General features: G+C 36.8%; 1 protein-coding gene across 1 annotated transcript; it reads left to right on the top strand.

Annotated features, from left to right (window-relative positions):
* Positions 1-1369: 1369 nt before the first annotated feature.
* Positions 1370-14934, top strand: IGFBP1 (insulin like growth factor binding protein 1). The gene is made up of 4 exons (XM_034416450.3): positions 1370-1831; positions 9959-10137; positions 11825-11953; positions 13638-14934. The coding sequence occupies exons 1-4, from the start codon at positions 1489-1491 to the stop codon at positions 13767-13769; spliced, it is 783 nt and encodes a 260-aa protein (XP_034272341.1). The 5' UTR covers positions 1370-1488; the 3' UTR covers positions 13770-14934.
* The last annotated feature ends 5625 nt before the right edge of the window (positions 14935-20559 follow it).

Below are 20559 nucleotides of genomic sequence, written 5' to 3'. Positions count from 1 at the left end.
CAGGGAATTTCTCCTTAATTCTAGGTTGAATCTCTCTTTAATGATCTTTGACCCATTACTTTTTGCCCTGCCCTCAGATGCTTTGGAGAATAGGTCAATCTATTCTCCATGACAGCCCCTCAAGTATTGAAAGACTGCTATCATGTTATCCCTATTTCTTATCTTTGTTAGACTGCACATACTCATTCTACAGTTTAGCATTCAAACTCATTATCATCTTTGTTGCTCTTCTCTGTATTCTTTCTTTATGTGAACTTCATCTCCCAGATTCTGACTAAGAAATTCAGAGAATTAAAGTCCACATATCTTAAAGTTGCCCAAGTTGAGAAATGTTGGTCTAATCTATTATGTGATAGGCTGGTAGCAGTCTGTACACCATCCCCAATACTGAATTAAAGCTGCAACTATTAACTTAATACTTTCAATATTTTATACTGCCAGATTTTAAAAGAATGCTATTTTCTCATGTCTGTAATAATTAATGCTGTTTCCACAGCTGTAGCATTTTCCATCACTTGCCCTCCTCCTTTTTTAAAAATCATGTTTTATTGCTTCGGTACTTCTTCGGGCCCTTGCAGGCACTTTGTCTTTTCTCTTTTGTAGCTTTTTACTCTCTTAATTGTAATTAAGTGTCCTTGACATTTACTAAGGATAGGTGTGTTAGGATGCAGGTTTTGTATATTCATTCTGAAATGTGAGGATGTTGATTGCCATGAAGGGTTGAATAATTGGTATTTTCTTTTATTTGATGATTAGATACGCATCCAACCCCTTCCCATCCCCAGTGGATCAGATGCTCACATTAAGTTCTATTTGAGGACAAGTACCTCCCCAAGAAATTATAGCAAACAATTCTTGCTAGTACACAAATTGACATTAGCTCCTATGTGCTATGTTCAGAGGTTACTGGATCTAAAGAGTTTTGATGACCCTCCAGGGGCCTCTGTTGATACATCACTGTTCTAATAACCTCCAGCCACATGACAAAAATTAAACAAGAGACTGTTACATCCCTTCTCATGCAAATATGAAATCACCTCTTGATGTTTTGGGATGAGAGAGTGGGAAATACTTATCCTTCCCACCCCTCCATTTTTTCTTTTCTAATAAAAAAGTTTTATCCCCTTCTTCCCTAGGCAAAAGGGCAAAAATAAGAATGGAATGGCCATCCCTTTTCTATAGACATGTTTATACTGTCCTGAAAAGGTTAAGAATGAATTGAATAGTGATGAATTATTGCAACATTTAATAAAAGGGGAAAATAATTAAATAAGGGGGATGGGATACAAACTACCAATCAAATTCTATTTTTATGTCCCTCCTCTTCAAATAATAGTTAACTTAGGTTTAAAGATTAACAGACTCTCAAGAAAATGTATAAATGGCCCACTGTGGATAATTCAGGACTAGCTGCATGGGAAAGCTGAATAGTGTGTCCCTCTATCTCTAATAGCAGCAGACTCTGCTTCACAATCCTTCTAACGTGTCATGACTTACCCAGGCTTCAGCTGTCAGCTGCTGCTCTTATTTCTTGCGCCTGGCTTCAGTTTGGGTGCTGCTCTCCATTTAATGCATTGTGCCCCTTGTACTGAAGAAAAGCTCAGGCTTTGCCCACCAGTGTCCGCCAGCTGCCCAGAAACATCCCGCCAACCAGGATGTAGTTGCTGTCATAGCTGTGCCCTTCAACTGGGGGAGCCTTGTGGAATATACACAGCAAGGTGTAGCCAGGGGCTTAGTTGCCAGGTACAGGTAGATCAAGCTCGACCTCTTTATGTTCTCACTCAGGGGCAAGGTACTTGCCTCCCCATTGCTGACAGGACAGAAACTGCAGGTAAGAAATATATCTTTCTGTATGTCTTTTTGCTCATACTCAGAATGCTGGTTGAGGCTGATGACTGGCAGAGAAAATGACAGTGATTAGAGTGATCTTGTGCCAAGATTGAAATGTTAACTTGTTTCAGCATGGCTGAAATTGAGAGATGATCTACCTAATTTAGTTTATGGGATGGGTTCAAAAACAAAGATTGGGAAATAGAGACAAAAACACTATCAAAGAAAACACAGTCCAGAACTTGCCATTCAATATCTGATACCGAAGAACTGGCTCAAAGACTATAGGAATCAGACAATGGCATTTTCAAAATAAGATTACTCCTAAAATCAAAAGCACATGGAGGACCAAGAAAGATAATAGGATAAGGTTGACAGTCATAGCTATGGGAAAGCTTTTTTTTAAAAGTAGGGGGGGTTGCTTTGTTATCTGTCTCCCAATGATGGGACGAGGCAACAACTTCTTAAAGTTTTGATAGAAAGCATTTGTGCATGCGTGTTTTGTTTTAAGACAAGATCATTTGTTTGTTTGTTACCTATCAAATTTAGAAACTACCCATCTCCCTTACATAGGGACATGTTAGTACTGCTAAACTAAATAGAAATGGAATAATATTTCTGTAAAATACTCCAACCCATTGATCCCCTCTTAATTACTTATGGTCTCATGTACAGTGATTGAAAATTTATTTATTAAAGTTTCATCGATTTTGATTTACAGATTAAATAGTAGAAACCCATAACTGTCATCAAGTATGTATGGTGTGCATTGACAATAAAGATTTGATTTTGATTTGATCAAGTCTGCTTTCAGATAGGAGTAAGTACTGTACATTTAGTCCCTTGGCCTCTGTATTACCTGTTACATGCATGTTGTATTTTCAGCCCTCATTAATGCATTTAACTATTGACATTGTTAAAGAGATCATGCCTAAACTGAATTTTCAGCAAACTGAAATAAGGAAAGGAGCATTTTTCCCCTGCAGTTACTAGAAACTTTCCTTCAACTCTCATTCTTAAAAACCATTTCTGTTGTGTCATTTGCATTTTTAAAGAAAATGCTGAACCTTCTATTTAAAAAATCAGTTGATAGTATTTTGAAAAGCAGCTTGCATGAACACCAAATAAACCAATTTCAGCAGCAACATAACCCATATATTGTGACAAGAAAAACAAAGTTTATAACTACATCCCTTGTGCAGACTTTTCATTATATTTAATTGTGAAATTTTAATTCTTTAATGTGCTTCTTCCTGCAACAAGCTTCTCATTTTGCTCTCACAGCAGTGCTGTGAGATAGATTAGAACAGGAGGAGAGAAACTGGCTAAAGGGCACTGAGCATCCAAATTCAGGAACTCTCTCATTTTGACTTAAACCATTAGGCTGAATGTATTATTAATTTTAATCTATGCTATTCTGATTTTGAATAGTCATAGGGGAAATGTTTCACAGTAAAATGTATACAATGCTTGATGTCTAGTTGTTGAAAAGGTATGCAGAAAATTCTCTGATATGTAAGACTAGGTGGGCCAGACCACTGCATTCTGTTGACCTCTAGATGTTCTTGGAAAATTACCAAAAATTTCAATGGCTGGCTGGCTATTTCAGGAATTTATAGTCTTCATCTTCTAGAATGTCAATGCTTGGCATTGCCAATGCACTGATTTAACAGTATAAGACTACATTTTTAAAGAAAACGTGAAAGATAAAAGAAAATTAATTTAGACTACGAATCTCCAATATTTCTACACATGGCACATCTGGATTTTTAGAGTATATCATGATAGTTTTCTCTCTCTCTCAAAAAAAAGGCATTACATGTTGTGGGTTGTTCTGTGAACATAAAAAAATCTTCCATGAGGATGGGCTTGGCAATGACAAAATGGCTGATTTAGTGGGCATAGCCTGTCACACAATAGCCAAACACTCAAAAGCAAACTGCTTAAGTTATTCCATACCCACCTCTTTTTATTTCTTAGGATGTTTTCATCTCAGCTGATTGATTGATTTGATTTGTTTTTGATGAGTAGATAAGAACACTTCCAAACTAGCCAAAGGGCTAGAGTCACTCCTGTGTTTATCTATGAATATCTATAGGAAGATATTTGGGAGCCAAAGGCATTTTTGAAAATGCTGAAATGTTATGCTGCACACTGAATTCTCATTGTTTATTTTTTTTTAATGAAAATAATCTCTTAAAATTACAGTAAAATTAAAGTCAATAATAAATAATAAAATAAATAAATCTCCTAGGCACTAGGAGAGGTGTTTGCATCCATCCTGATTTCTGCAGGCATTTTGTTGGGAATTTTTGTTTTATTGATTCTATTGTAATGTCTGCTTAACTGTAGTGAGTTGCCTGGAGTCTTTAAGACTTGGGCAGCCTACAGGTTTAAATATACAATGGCTGGTTGGCAATCAACCACCTGTTTAGAATGAATTTGACATTTTTATCCACCTACTATATCTTTCCCAAGCACCAGATGTTTTATTGTGTTTGAATTTGTTTGTATTTGATAGTGTTAAAGATATTATCACAGGATGTAATCTGTTCCAAATAAAATAGTCTTTTGCAACTCACAGGGGGTGATTTTGTCAATGATATTCAAGTGGTCCACTAGATGTTTTGGGATTGCATCTATTAGTATTGGTACTACCTTTGCTTTCTTTTGCACAGTCATTATATTTCTATTTCAGGTCTTCATATTCTGTTATCTTTTCTAGCTTTTTCTCTCTCATTCTGCTGTTTCCAGGCACTGACACATCTATTAGCCAGACTTTTTTTGTCTTTCTTAGTGACAATTGTCAATTATTGTTATTGCAGTTTCAGTTGTTATACAGGTTTGGGAATTTTATACCCCTATCAAGTCCTCCCCAGGACCTGGAAAAGAGTGATGTTGATATTTGATTGTATTAAAGGTATCATTACTGGATATAAACTGCTCTAAGTGAAGCTGCCTTTTATCATTGACTGATGGTGATTTTCTCAATAGTGATGTTCAAGTGGTGTTCGAGTTGTTTTGGGATTGTACCCAAGGCCCTATGACTATTGGTGCTATCTTTGCTTTCTTTTGCCAAGGTTATTCTATTTCTGTTTGAAGGACTTTGTATTTTATGATTTTTTCCCAATTTCTCTTCTCTTCTGCTGTCTTTAGGTACTGCCATATCCACTATCCAGACTCTTTCTTATTGACAGTTGATAAGTTGGAGTATATGCGGTGGGTGCCTCTTTGTTTAAATATCAAGATAAATAACAAGAAAAAAGTCAAGGAAACAATCAGTTCACTAAAGAGAGAAGATGGCAAGGAAGTAGCAGGCAGTAGAGAGAAAGCAGAGCTGCTTAACTCATTATTTGCATGTGTCTCCATGCAAAAAGAAAGTATAGTCCAATCTACCAAAAACCTAAGAAATTAAAATTAAAATAAGCAAGAAAATGTTAAGAGAACCCTTTCAGACCTTGATGAATATACATCACTGGGACCTGATGGATTACATCTCAGATGTAATCTGAAGGAACTGACAGATGTTATCTCAGAACGATTATACCATATCTATAAAAATCCTGGAGTACCGGAGAACTACCAGAAGATGGAAAAGAGTTGATGTGGTTCTCATCTTCAAAAAAGAAAAAAGAAAAAACCTAGATCCAGGAAACTACAGACCAATCAGCCTAACATCAATACCTGGGAAGATATTGGGGAAAATAATAAAAAAACAGATCTGGAAACATCTAGAGACAAATAAACTAGTAAAGTTTTGTTAAAAAACAAAAAGCAAAGGTTTGTTAAAAACAGATCATGCCAAACCAATCTTGTTTCATTCTTTGACAAAGTGCCTAAATTAGTAGACCAACAAAATGCTGTGTAGATAGTATACTTAGACTTCAACAAGGCATTTGACAAAGTAGACCACAACCTACTTCTCGGTAAAATAGAAAAATGTGGAATAGACAGCACTATCACCAGATGGATTTGTAACTGGCTGACAAACTGTACTCATGTACAGTTACTTTAGTGGTACTACATCTACATGGAGGAAAGTAAGCAGTAGGGTACCACAAGGTTCTGTCTTAGGCCCAGTACTCTTCAATAGCTTCATAAATGACTTAGATGAGGGAATAGAAGGAGAACTCATCAAATTTGCAGATGACACTAACCTGGCAGGAATAGAAGAGAAGCTCAGGATCCAAAAAGATCTTGACAGACTTGAACAATGGGTCCTATCCAACAACATGGAATTTAATGGGAAGAAAAACAAGTTTTTACATTTTGGCAGGAAAAACCAAAGGTACATGTACAGATTAGGTTAAACCTGGCTCAAAAACAGTGTGAGAGGGACCTTGGAGTCCTAGTGAACGATCACTTAAACATGAATTAGTAATGTGCTGTGGCAGCCAGAAAAGCTGTACAATCCTTGGTTGTATAAACAGAGGCATAGAATTAAAATAATGTGAAGTATTAGTACCACTTTTAAATCCTTGGTTAAGACCATACCTGGAATACACAACTGGAATACTGCATCCAGTTTTGGTTACCAAATTACAAAAAAGATGCTGAGACTTTGGAAAAAAATGCAAAGAAGAGAAACTAAGATGATTAAGGGCCTGGAGACAAAAACATATGAAGAATGGTTGCAGGAATTGGATATGTCTAGAGAAAAGAAGGATTAGACATGACATGATAGCAATACTCCAGTATTTGCGAGGCTGCCACAAAGAAGAGGAAGTCAATTTATTTTCCATAACAAGAACAGGAGAAGAAATAATGGATAGAAACTAATCAGGGAGAGAAGCAACGTGGAATTAAACTTCCTAACAGTGAGGACAATTAACCAGTGGAACAGTTTGCCTTTAGAAGTTGTAGGTGCATCATCACTGGAGGTTTTTAAGAAAAGACTATATAGCCACCTATCTGAAATGGTATAGGGCAGAGGTCTTCAAACTTGGCAGCTTTAAGACTTGTGGACTTCAACTCCCAGAATTCTCCAGTATAGCATAACTGGCTGGAGAATTCTGGGAGTTGAAGTCCACAAGTCCACAAATCTTAAAGCTGCCAAGTTTGAGGATCTCTGGTATAGGGTCTCCTGCTTGAGCAGGGGATTGGACTAGAAGACCTCCAAGGTCCCTTCCAGCTCTATTTTGATTGAATGGCATCTGATGGTACTTTTGAGATTGTCCTCTCCATGGCCCCCATTAGTCCTTTGGATCAGCCTCCCACCAGAAATAGAAGGACTCTTACCTGTTTAGTCTTTCACAGCTAGGATGGGGGTTGAGTTGTAAGGAAGTTTGGTTTGATGCCTGACAGAAAGGGTACCTTTATTTTAAACTATGTTTTATGTTTTCTTGTGAGTCAGCTAGAGTCTGTGTGAGATAGGTGGCCATGTAAGTCCTGTAAGTAAATAAACAAGAGGATAGTCTCTATATGAACTAAGAATGGATATTTTATCAGTTTCTAAGTAGTACTGCCAACTGCAAACAAGTGTCCATTTAATTTGCAATCACTTCTACCAAAGCATCTGTAGGCAAGACAAGAATAATAGATGGAAACTATTCTTGCTCATAAAGTGAAATCCTTTAGCAGAGAGATCCTTTAAGTTCTCCAGAAAGTGGGTGGGCATATTTGGGATACAAAATGCAAAGCTAAAGAGACAAATTAACATCTTGAGTGAGGGCTAATTCCATTCTGCCTTTGTTCAGACTTTGCTGCAGGGAATTTTTGCCTATTAATATAGCTATCTATCTCTTTATCTCTTAAGTGCTGACATCTGCTGCGGACTATTAAGGATTATTGCTTTCTTCCTCTAAGAAAACATGTTTCTCCATTTCTCATTCAGGGAAATATATTCTTCCTTTTTAATATTTCTCAAAATATTTCATTCTTCTAGAGAGGGGTGGATGCTAACTTTCTACAATTGGTGCCATGTTATTATGCCATATTATCATGAGAGAAAACTATAACAAACTGGAAGGAGGATCCATTTATTATCAGTGAGCAATCATTGCCTTGCCCACTCTGAAGTAATGTAAGAGACTCCTGCCCCAAAGGTGCTTTTTCAAGAGGCAACTGGACTTTCTAGAAACCAAGAAAGTCCAGTTGCCTCTTGAAAAAAGCACCTTTGGGACAACCATGACCTGGATGACTGAAGAATCCCCATAGACAAGAAACTCCTGTGCTCAGTGAACTGACAAAGCATCGAGGAGAAGCAATCATTAGTTCCATTTGCACCACTTAAAGATACCAGTTGGTCTCACTCACCTCACAAGATATTCTAAGGCAGTGGTCCCCAACCTTTTTATCGCCGCGGCCCGCTGAGCGCGCGCAGGGGTGGGGGCACGGCCCAGGAGCTTTTGCGCACGGCCCAGGAGCCTTTGCGCTGCAGCGTTCATGTCCCCCGGCCGCTGTGCGGCCCGGTGCCAGATACTCCACGGCCCGGCACCGGTCCGCGGACCGGGGGTTGGGGACCACTGTTCTAAGGTAATCATCCAGATTTAAGGAAAAATCACATGACCTCAGAAAGGCAGTAAAAAAATCAGACAGAATGCCAAGCTTGCATCCTGCCTCGCAGCCGTTTCTTCTATGGCTATCCCAACCCTTCTGTAAATAGTTGTTGAAGCCCCAGGAATAAAAGTACCACAAAAAAAAAAAACTGTGTGTGTATGTGTGTGTGTGTGTGTCAATGACTCCAGAGAAGCTCAGCTACAGAAAATCTGGGCAGTTTCTGAAAACACTTAAAGCAGCAGGGGCGGCAATTAAGATAAGGATTAGGCTAGAAATACAGGCACACTAGAATCTTTCCTTCCTGCATTCCTTGCAGGATTAGATTTCTTCCAACAATCGGTTCTCTGAACTGTTCAGAAAATTAACATCCGGTTCAAGAAAACCGGTGCAAACCGGTAGCATCCCATCTCTGGATAAGGTCTCCTGCTCAAGTAGGGGGTTGCATTAGAACACCTCAAAGGTCCCTTACAAGTGCTATTCTGTTATTATTCTATTCTATTTAAATTCGAAAATCCCAAAGCACTTTAGCTGCTTCATTTTCTATTATTTTCTTTATTTTATGGGTCCATTCAGTTTTTGCTTGTAGATAGAGTATTTCTTGCAGATTGTCCAATGCACCCTTATTGCTACTTTGTTATGCATTGTTTGTAGGCAGTTTATACAATTTTCTTGCAGCTGCTATTCAAGTGGTCACTGTTTTTTCAGCTTTGCAGAGGTATTATTGCTGTCTGTTGCTGTCTTCCCAATTCTGGCTTTCTGTGCATTTGTTCTTAAGGGTTAGTCTTTTACAGACCTTGGCAGGTCCTGTTGTTATCCATATTGTCTGCAGATGTTGATGTTTTGTGGTGTTAGAGGTATCCTCTAAGAAGATGTAAACTGTTTAAAGTAAAGCTGCTATTCGCAATTCATCAATAGTGAATTTGTCAATGCCCATGGTGTTCGAGTAGTGTTCCAATTATTTTGACTTTGTAGTCAAGGCACTTATTACTGTTGTACTCTTTTTGCTTTCTTTTGCCACAGTTATTCTATTTATATTTGCAGGTCTTTGTATTTTGTTATTTTCTCTAATTCTTTCCCTTCCCTTCCCTTCTCCTGCTCAAGGTGCTGCCACATCCATCATCCAGGCATTTTTTGTCTTTCTTATTGACAATTGTTAAGTCTGGCATATTATGCGGCAGATACCTGTCTGTATGAATTCCAGAGCACTTGAGCATCTTCATTTTTTATTACTGTCTCTATTTTATGGTCCCACCAGTTCTTGCTTTCAGACAAATGGTATTTCTTGCAAATCTTCCAATGCACCATTGTTACTACTTTGTCTTGCTGTTGTTTGTAGTTAGTCTGTGCAATCTTCTAATAATAGTGGTTATTATTATTATTATTATTATTATTATTATTATTATTGAATGTAATTGTAACTCCTTCGGGAGAAGGGTGGTATAGAAATAAAATTATTTATTATTTTATTATTTATTTCCCTAGATATATAGTATTAATGAACATACAGAGATGATAGGTTTTGATGGCCCATTACAAATTTTCTATTTGACAACCTTAATTCATTTCCAATAAAGCTTTGTTCTAGCTGAAGTATCATACAATATACTATTGTTTTGATTTCTTCTCTTAGAATCTGTAGAACCAGAAGATCTGCCCACTGAAGGTGATGAAATAACAGCAGATCACTTGGTCAACTATGAGATGGTGTTTTCAGCTGATCAAGATAAATCTGCCTCATGGGATGCTAATAACATTTATGAAAATTTGAGAGCAAAGAATCTTGCTGAAGTTAAGAAGTGGAGGGAACAGGTAAGACCTCTCTGTCATCACACAACAATTTCAACCTCAGATCTGCACATTCTGTGGAAGAGGCATTAATTGAGGAGCAGGTGGCAGTTGCAGCTAGAAGAATCTTTGCACAACCTTGTGTAGTGCACTAGCGGTCTTTCTTGGATCAGGATTCCCTGTACTCAGTCATTCAGTCCTCTGTCATCTCACAGCTGGACTATTGTAATGCATTTTACATGCGGCTACCTGAACATTTGGAAGCTACAGTTGGTACGGAAGTGTGGGTAGTTGTGGGGATCCCAAGAATGGCTCCTGTAATACCACTGACTGCTTCATGAGCTGCATTGGTTACCAATCTGCTTCCTGGTGTTGGAAGGGAAATGAAATAAAAGAAAAAAAAGAAAAAGAGACATTTAAAGCAGATATTGCACTTTCTTATTAGAAGTTTCTCTGAAAATAGGGTGCAATTTGTTTTGAAAAGCATGGAATTTCCCTCACAGGGTTAAGTCTGAAGATTCTGGTAGAACCATCTTTTTCATTAGTGACAAAGGATCTGTTCTAGAACAAAGCAACAACTGCTTCATCAGCAAAGGCTCTCACTGGATGCAAAATAGATTTTATATAAGGAATGTTTGCAGATATGAGTATGCTCAGAAGAACCACTTGATGGCACTAAAGGTCTAAAAGTGATGAGTTAATTAGAATACCAGAACATAATTGCACTATACATGACTTGACATATTAACTTTTCATGATGCAGAAGTCCTAATGTCATTTCCAAGTCTAATAACATATTACAGTCATATGGCTTTATTATATATACAGTCCATATGATCATACAATTCACCAGCAAATTCTTTTGTTTTTATTAAAACTATATGCATAAATCATAGAATCAAGACAGCTGGAAATAATCTCAGAGGTCATCTATTTCAACTCTCTGCTTGATGCATTATCTACTGTAGCATTTCAGGAAGATGATTATGAAAAAGCACATAGCTCTTCATGAGGCAAGTGGTTGATAGCTGTTATAATCAGGAAAATCCTTCTTTCTATTTAGAGCTAATATTTATAGATATGACTAGTGTCTCTGCTCTGGCTATTTTGGACAATCAATCTCATGTATATTTACTTATAAAAAAGAGCAAATGCTTTCAAGTATTCTTATTTTAGGAATATACCTGCAACATATAGTCATTTATTCTATTTCTGTGTTGTCAAATCTACTGGTTTACAACTAGCAACTAAGCATTTATAATCCAATCACTTAAGACATTGCAAGGAATAAATTGATTATAATAAATAACATTTTAGCAACTGCATTATCAGCTCTTTCCAGGCCTGGGCAAGTTACCCAAAATTATGTAAAGGAGAATTTCTTTGTATAATGACAACAAACCGATTACCCGGTCACAACAGGGGCATTTAAATTGACTTAAAGGATTTAACCTACATAGGATAGAAATAACTTTCTGAGAGGGAAGGAAATGTTTGAGGAACAATGCATTAAGTGGAAAACAAATAAACAAATATAAAAGTAAGGGAAAAAAATAAGAATATCAGTCGATGTTTTCTGGAAAAGCTCTGTCACTGTAGTTTTCTAGAAAAACATTAGAGAAATAGCTATCTTATTTGTAAGGCAATAGGACACAGACTTGTCAGCCTTTATTCTAATGTTTCACTGTTTATTATCTTACTATTCTTTCAGGGACCATGTCAAAAAGAACTGTACAAAGCACTGGATAAGTTGGCAAAAGCTCAACAAACTACTGGAGAACAGTTATATAGATTCTATTTACCCAACTGTAATAAGAATGGATTTTATCATAGTAAACAGGTAATTTTTGGGGGTAGGTGGATGGGTAGGGGATGGGAATGATATTTCCAAGCTACTGAAGGATGATGAGGTTTATTACCTTTTTCATTAAATGAAACCTGCTCAGAAACCCTTATTTTGAAAATGATAGAAGTCAAGTCTCTCCGTCCCAATGTTAATTCAAAAATGAAAATCTTGTGATTATAAGTGTCTTAATGAAGGCAGCCCAATCTTTTTCTTTTTGATAGAACAAAAGCAGACTATTCAGAGTTAAATATCATTCTAAGGACATCACATTTTTTTGAAACAAAATGTCCGCAGGTCTCATAATGCACCAAAACCATGTTCAAAAGCAGAAATCTTCAATCTGAAACAAATCTCATAGATGATGTAATAATGATAACAGGTGCAAGTGGGCTATGGATAGCTATGTCTACTTATACTTTGGTAAGAAAAAAAAATAAAGATGGAGGAAGTAGAACAAATTTTCTATTCTGAGGGAACAATTTCAGTTGTATATTTTAAGAGAAAAGATCTGAAGGAAGTAGAGAAGTTCCCATAAGAAGCTGAATTGGTTTCCATGGAGAAGGGGGAACAAAGTTCACAGAATTGTAGATGATCCCATGCACTTTTAAAGCAATTTATTTATAGTATGATAATGCTAAGTTAATATGCAGATCTGGCACAATTTTATACATATTAGAGTGAACAATTAAAAATCATGATTATTCAGCTAAAATATCTTTAAATAGATTTGCTTGATAATTTCATTTATCCCCCCACGCACACACGTGTGTGTATGCACACACACACAAAATCCAGCATGTATTTCTGAATTACTATGTATATGACCTAGTGGAATATCTAGTGTAAAGTCAACATGCGCTCTTCATTTACATGAAATACCTTTCTTATTTTCAATCTTTTGGGAAAGTTTCCTTGTACCAATTCAGCCAAGAAGTAACAGCCGAGCAAAAAATTGCTTTTTTTAGAGACTAGACCCGTGATGGTGAACCTATGGCATGTGTGCCACAGGTTGCATGAGTAGCCATATTCATGGACACGCCAGCTCAGCTCTGGAATGCATGCGCGCGCCAGCCAGCTGATTTTGGGGCCTTCTAGGCCCACCAGAAGTAGGGAAACAGGCTGTTTCCTGCCTCCGGATGGCCTTGGGGGTGGGTGGGGAAGGCCCGTTTTTCTTTCTCACCTGGAGTTGTGAAATGGGCCATTTCAGGCCTCCAGAGGGCCTCCGAGGGAGTGGGAAAGGCTGTTTTCGCCCTTCCCAGATGCATAGAGAGGATCTGGAGCCAGGTGAGAAAAAAAAGGGGGGCCTATCAGGCCATTGTGTGCCAGGAGCTGGGGGGAGGGGGGTTGCATGTGCAGGCGCAGGGCAGGCGCATAGAACTAGGGTGTGGGCACACGTACATGCGAACCTCCCCTGCCCCCCGTTTCCTGGCATGCGATGGCAAAAAGGTTAGCCATCACTGGACTAGACAAAGTCAACTGATTTTCAATGTCACATTGGGAATAATTGGATTAAGTACATTAGGGATGAAAAAGATTGAACTATATATAATGTAAAAAAAAAAAGTAAAATTTACTTGAATAGGAACCAGATAAAAATTGTTCTCTGATATTTGAACTATTTCCTACTGAAAAAAACCCATATTTACTCATTTTAATATGCTTTTAAAAATTCTCTTAGTGTGAAACTTCACTTGATGGAAATCCTGCAAATTGCTGGTGTGTGTATCCAAAGAATGGGAAGAGGATTACTGAGTCTCCTGAAATGATGGGCAATCCTGAATGTGAACAATTTATTAGCTCACAAAAATAATGCAAAATTTTTTTGCACAAACATGTATTGTATTTTTGCAAGCTGAATGTTTGCATTTCTAGGGTCAGGGTCTGTTAACCTTTAAGCATGTAGTTTAAGCATGTGGTTAGACAAGAGTCTGTTTTTAAGGATGCTTTTTGTGAAGTTCCAGTGATCCCAATTGGCTTGACTCCATTCAAATATACTGTCAGATTTCCTGCTATACAGTTCAGACTCAAAACACCTAATTCAAGGAACAATAATCTAGCAGTTCTGATTAATAATATTTATTAGGAGGAGGGTTAAATTTATAACAGAAGAATTTTAGCAAGAAAGGGGACTTTCTGATAAGAAATCAACATTAAATATACATCAGTGTTTCTCAATCTTGGCATCTTTAATATATGTGAAGGGCTGGAAGTATGTTTCTTTTTTATAAAAATAGGGCATTCTGCATCCTGTATAGTTTTGGTAGTTGCTAGCCTTTTTGTGAGTGGACAGAATAGTTGTGTCAAGATATTATAGTACTGTGGTCAGCATTACTGGTGAGATGGGGATTCTAATATTGTATCCTATTATATTTCTAAAAGTTAAGCAGTAGAAGTACTATTAAGATAATAAAGAGGAGAAGATTATGGACTACACAATATGAAGTTCAAAAGAATTATTTATTCAACATGTATTTTTATTTTATTTGTATATTAATTTATGTATCTCTATACTTCAACACCTCAAACTTTGTATGAACACATTTTAATATTTTCTCCAAGAATATGCAATGTTCTGTTTTTAAAGAATACAATATATTATTAACAATATATTACAATTACAATATATAATTAAATATTATTGTTAATATAGTGTTTGAGCATGACATAGTTCAAGCATGTATTTAAAAGAGTGTGTGTATGTGTATTATGTTGTTGCTTTACTTCGTATTGCTTCTCATTTTATCAAGGAGTTCTCACTCTGAATAATGTTATTAAGAAAATGTTCTTCAGAAATATCAAAGGCACCTTAAAAGGAAAGTTGTTTATGTGTTTTTAATAAATGCAGTTCCTTTAAAAATAAGTATAAACAAACTAAAATTAAGAAATTATAATATATGTTTGATGGATGTAAACATTTATAAACCAGCTTTATCATGTTATTTAAACATTTATTAAACATTTTTCTTTGAACCCTATCCCTTTTTTGTTCAGTTTGTTGGTTGATCCTAATTCAAAGTTTGTCCTTCAGAACATTTTGTTACAAATTTTCAAAGAAGTAGCTATAAAAGTTTGGTCACAAACACTGTTTAACATTGCATGGCATTAGTCATTAATGATTAGTGTCTCTGGCAACACACAGATGCAGTGAGGTAGTACCTATGCCAGATTTCATTATATCTCTGCTAGAAAATGCCTAAATCTTGCATTTTTAGGGCAACAGACAGAAGGAAAAATTCAACTGTACACTTTTCTCTCACAATTCTAATATAGTATGATGTAAATGAAAATGCTCAGGTCTCTTACTTGACTATGCACTTCATGGTTGTTGCTTCCAAAGCTTATGCAAATGGAATGAATTCAGCAGCACTCATGACTTTCTCTTGATTCTTGATTCTCTTGATTCCCAGTGCAGGAATAAGTGTTCTTCATGTAAATGGTTGCGCACAAATAGAAATGGGGTGGCCAACAAGATGTATCCTTGGTCTGATACAGTGAGACTAGCCTGATGACAATAGGAGACTTTGATCTACTTGGCAGAAAGATGCAAATAACATAAACAAACACCTGAAGAGTTGAAAACATAGAATAATAGGGTTGGAATGGACCTTCTAGTCCAACCTCCTGCTCAAGCAGAATACCCTATTCCATTGCAGACAAACGTTTGTCCAATATCTTCTTGAAAACCTCCAGTGATGGAGCACTAACAGTCCGAGACTGCATTGGCCTTTTTTGGCAACTGCAGCACACTACTGGCTCATATTTAAGGGGCGATCCACTAGGACACCTAGATTCCTTTCACAATAACTGCTGTGGAGCGAGGTACCACCTATTTTATATCTGTGCATTTGGTTTTTCTTGTCTAAGTGTAGGACCTTATTTTTTTTAACCCTAAATTGCATTTTGTTGGATAAGGCCCAGTGTGCAAGTCTATCAAGATCCTTCTGTACCCTTGAGTCTAAACTGTTGGCTATTCCCTTCAGTTTGATGTCAAATATAAATTTGATGAGTTCCCCTTCTATCCTCTCATCTAAATCTTTTATGAAAATGTTGAAGAGCACTGGTTCCAAGACAGAACTTCATGGCAGTTTATTGCATGATTCCCTCCATCTAGATTCCATTAAAGATATAGAGTGCAATTGGTCAACCAGTTGTGAATTCAGCTGGTGGTGATACTGTCTACTCCACAAGACACTTTCTGTAGGATGCCTTGGAAAAAGGTTTTATATATCTATCATGCCTCCTTGTTTTTTCCTTCTAAATCAGGGGTGTCAAACTCAAGGCCCGTGAGCCAGCTCTAGCCCATGGGATGCTTAGATCTCACCTGCTGGACCGCCCTGGAAACAGCAAAGGACCAGCCTGCAGTGCCTCTGCCAGTGAAAACGGAGCTCGGGAGGGCTGCACATGTTGCCCCCCGAGCTCTGTTTTCGTTGGCAGATGGCTGGAGGCTGTTGCGGCTAAAATTGGGGGTTGGGGCCACATGCAGTCCTCCTGAGCTCTGTTTTCACTGGTGGAGGGCTAGCAAACCAAACCAAATGCAAAACAAAAGAAAGGAGAAATGTCTCCCCTTTTGCATTTGAGCATCCAAGGAGAGAGAGAAAAGAAGAAAGGGAAAGATGAAAGACAAAAAAGAAAAAGATGGGAAGATGGGAAGAAAGCAAGGAAGGAAAAATAAGGAAAGAGCAGAAGGAAGGAGAAGGAAAAGGGAAGGAAAAAGAAGAAAGGGAAGGAGGGAAGGAGGGAAGGAAAGGAAGGAAGGAAAGGAAGGAAGGAAGGATTATATTGAGAGGGAGGGAAGGTCTGAGGGAAGTCCTGCCTTAGCACTTGGCCACCACAGGTGCTGGCCATGGCATCAAGCTGGCCATGCCCCCCGGCCATTTCCTCTCTGGCCACCCCACCCACCCGAGGTCAAGCACAATACTGATGTGGCCCTCAATGAAATTGAGTTTGACACCCTTGTTCTAAATGAAGGACAAGATCATTTCCTATTAGACATCAAGTTTCTAATCTTCAATTTCTATTCCACTGCTAACTTTCTATTTTCACACATTTCTGATTCTTTCCTCACAATTAATTTTGTTTTTAATTTCCATATTTGTATTATGAGTGAATTCTTTTTTTTCCTTAAGCAAAGTTGTATTTATTAGGTTTTGTTTCAAAAGTTGTTTTAATTAGGAAAGTGAAATACAATTTTCCTAGCTAAATGCTGCAGTATATCAGAAAGTTTTTTTTTTTTACAACTGGCCAGTTGATTAGAAGCATACAATAACTTTATAGATTTTTAAACAATGAAATGATAGTTCTATCACTGCTCAATATCAGTTGGTATGCAAATATATCAGGATTTGAAAATTGTGAAGACCTGCAAAACTGATGAACAAAAGATGAGTGTTTGGAATGCTGAAAGAAATCCTCTCTCTAGCCAAACCATTTATTCAGAAATTTATAATTTAGTGAAGAATTAATCTAATCATCTAAAAAAAGGAATTGATAGCAATTGTTTTCTCCTGCCTCCATTCCTTTCAATAAAGAATATCTGCCTCTACTAAATACCATGAAAAAAGAATTACAATAATGATGAAGACTTTGCCTGCTGCATTTTTTATTCCCATCCCATGAGCTGCGGTGGTGCAGTGGTTAGAGTGCAGTATTGCAGGCTACTTCTGCTGACTGCCAGCTGCCTGCAATTTGGTAGTTCAAATCTCACCAGGCTCAAGGTTGACTCAGCCTTCCATCCTTCCAAGGTAGGTAAAATGAGAACCAATTGTTGGGGGACAATATGCTGACTCTGTAAACTGCTTAGAGAGAACTGTAAAGAACTGTAAAGCGGTATATAAGTCTAAGTGCTAATGCTATCTCCAATCCATAATACCATCTCTCATCACATCAGCAAATTATATGAATGAATTGTAGAATTGATGCAACTCAGAACTTTGACCTTCCTTCTCATATGTTGGACTTTATTCAGACATCATTGAGGACATCCCATGGAGTGAAAACCCAAATAACTGACTTTAAACAACATTAAGGTTTGTTCCAGTAAAGGTCATTTCTGTGTAATGTCTTATCCCAAAGACTTTTCTTTCAAAGAAAGACTTTCCTCTATTGTTGTGGAGACTGCAGAAAGAGAAATTTGGCAAACAGTCCTCCCCATTTATTTTTTTACGTTTGCAAGTTCTCATCATCTTCCAGCACTTTAGACTGACTATGGACAAAGGCAATCTGAGTTCTGTTACCATCCAAATATTTTCTTTTATAGTGTTGCAATTTTCTTTTATAGATTGTGTCCTCCTGGAAAAGAATGTTAGACCAAACACGTAGGTTGCTGCATACATCTTTGATGCAACCTTCTCTGCTGCCTTCAAAGCTTAACTGGAGTTCAGATGTGTTGGAAGATTTACACAATTTGCAACAATGGTGAATATCTGTACCTCAGGTGTAGGACGTGGGTGAGGGTTTGTTCTCCGAGCTTATAGGCTGGTTTCTGAATGTTTCGTTACCAGACTAGTAACATCTTCAGCGGATATCCCCTAAACTCTGCTGAAGATGTTACTTAGCCTGGTAATGAAACATTCAGAATAAGTCCACAAGTTCAAAGAATGAACCTTTACCCTTTTACACAATTCTTTCTAGCAACAAGTGATGGGATAAGACAAGATCAGTAACTTTTAGAACAGGAAGGTTACGTTTTCTGCCTCTTTTCAGAAAATTCTGCCAAAGGATCATTGGGATACTTGTTCTAGGCCCTCTGAATGATTAAGTCTAGTTCTTTTTTTATCAGCAGCCAAGATAACTTTCAAATGCTCCATTTTCAAAACAGCTCTCCATATAAATTATTTTTCAATAAAAATAGCTTCTGCTATATTGCTCAGCACTTCTCATTCTTTAAATATAATCTGAATAGTTAATACAGAAATCTCTGGAGTCATCTATTTTTTTAATGCTTGCAGATACCAAACATGATTTCCCAAAAGATTTATAAAACCATTACTTAATAAAGGATTACGTTGTGCTGTTTATATAGAATTTAGTCATAAATTCAGACTGTACTAAAACTAATTAATTCTGTGGTTTAGCTATGCATTGAACCTTCCTTCTCCTTGTGCACAAATAACTAATATGTGTTCTAGCTGTGCATGCCAGAGAAATGGAAGGTGAATCCAGAGACTATTGCACTGTATGTGGATGAAAAAAGCACTTTTCTCGAGGAACTGAGATATAATAGATCCATCGATGACAGCATTAGCTTTTTTAAAGTGGTAATTTATAAAACTATGTATTACTCCCCTTGATATAAATTCCAAACAGATCAGGCTTATATGTTGCTTGAATTCCTATTTTGAATTACTTCGCACAGACTTACACAGCTTACATTCACTAAACAATTAATTCCCTTTCTTCCCTCTCCTATATATGAACAGCAGCCACAAAAGTCAGCAAATCAATACTGATTTTTGTTGCTTGCTTAGGATATTAAAAGTGTTACCTACTTCATTATAAGGTGCTACACTTTACATTTTCATTACCTAATTCCTATCTATTTCCCTCTGCTCCATGTTAAATGAAATGGAACTTTGAAAATACCCATGCATTTCTAATATGGAACATAAAGCATATTTGTGGTATTTTATATTCATATATTTTCCGGAATTATCTAAAATGATTATCAGTAATTGGATATAATTTTGAATATTTTGTTTGTTCATTTGAAATTTCAGAATTACATTCTAAAACACAGGTGTCAAACTTGATCGTGTCATGTGATGTATTGCAACGTATTGTCGCGGTTTTTGGCCTTTGCAGAGATAGGATGGGCATGGCCTGCACATGATGCATTTGGCCCATGGGCCACCAGTTTGACACCCCTGTTCTAAAATGTGAAGTCTTTCCACACTAAGATCACCGATCAAGTCCAAAAACCAGCAGAAAATTTTCTATATAACACTCTTTTCTGCATGCCAAAAATAATTGATTCCACATATTTTACTGTATTGTGTCCCCCGCTAATTATGGCTAGCAACCAGAACTTACATTTTTTGATAGAATGCAAAACAATTATTCTAAATTGATAGTGAGTCTAATCCCATTTATATTGCTAAAGACTTTGGAATAAGTTCCAAAATATTTCAATTTAATTTAATTGGATATTTGCATTTAATTGGATAAATAGTGTAATTTAACTGTAATTTAAAGTAAACTGAAAATTAATCAATTCAATTCCTGGTAATTATTTTTATTGCTAATTAGATTAACTGCTGTAATAATCTCCTTATTAATATACAAGTCAAAACCAGAAATATTGCCATAAAATTTTATAGTTTCTATGAATTTTAAGAGACAGCTTTGACATTGTTAGTATTTTTTTAAAAAAACTAACTAAAAAATAATAAATACAAATAAACACATAATCCTTTCCCATGTAAATTTTCTTATAGCCCAGTATCTTACACGAAATCGCCTTTATTTTCATCAATTTACTTAGGATGTGATGTCAAGAGTTTTGGAATCCATTTAATATGCATACTGGAAACAAGGAACAAATATGTAAACCTTTAAACAGGCTGTTCAGATATCTGCTTAAACAAAGACAACAGAATATCATG

This window comes from Pantherophis guttatus, chromosome 4 (assembly GCF_059756535.1).
Source record: "Pantherophis guttatus breed Tessera chromosome 4, ASM5975653v1, whole genome shotgun sequence".
Classification (NCBI taxonomy): Eukaryota; Metazoa; Chordata; class Lepidosauria; order Squamata; family Colubridae; genus Pantherophis; species Pantherophis guttatus.
Note: the sequence above shows the minus strand (reverse complement) of the source record. Positions and strands in the feature narration are given on the sequence as shown.

What these genes read in the sequence shown, in the direction of transcription:
- IGFBP1 (XM_034416450.3), top strand. Translation starts at nt 1,489, where the DNA reads ATGACTTACCCAGGCTTCAGCTGTCAGCTGCTGCTCTTATTTCTTGCG. An exon ending in TGACAGGACAGAAACTGCAG is followed by an intron (nt 1,832 to 9,958) that starts GTAAGAAATATA and finishes TTCTTCTCTTAG; the next exon opens with AATCTGTAGAACCAGAAGAT. An exon ending in GATTTTATCATAGTAAACAG is followed by an intron (nt 11,954 to 13,637) that starts GTAATTTTTGGG and finishes AAATTCTCTTAG; the next exon opens with TGTGAAACTTCACTTGATGG.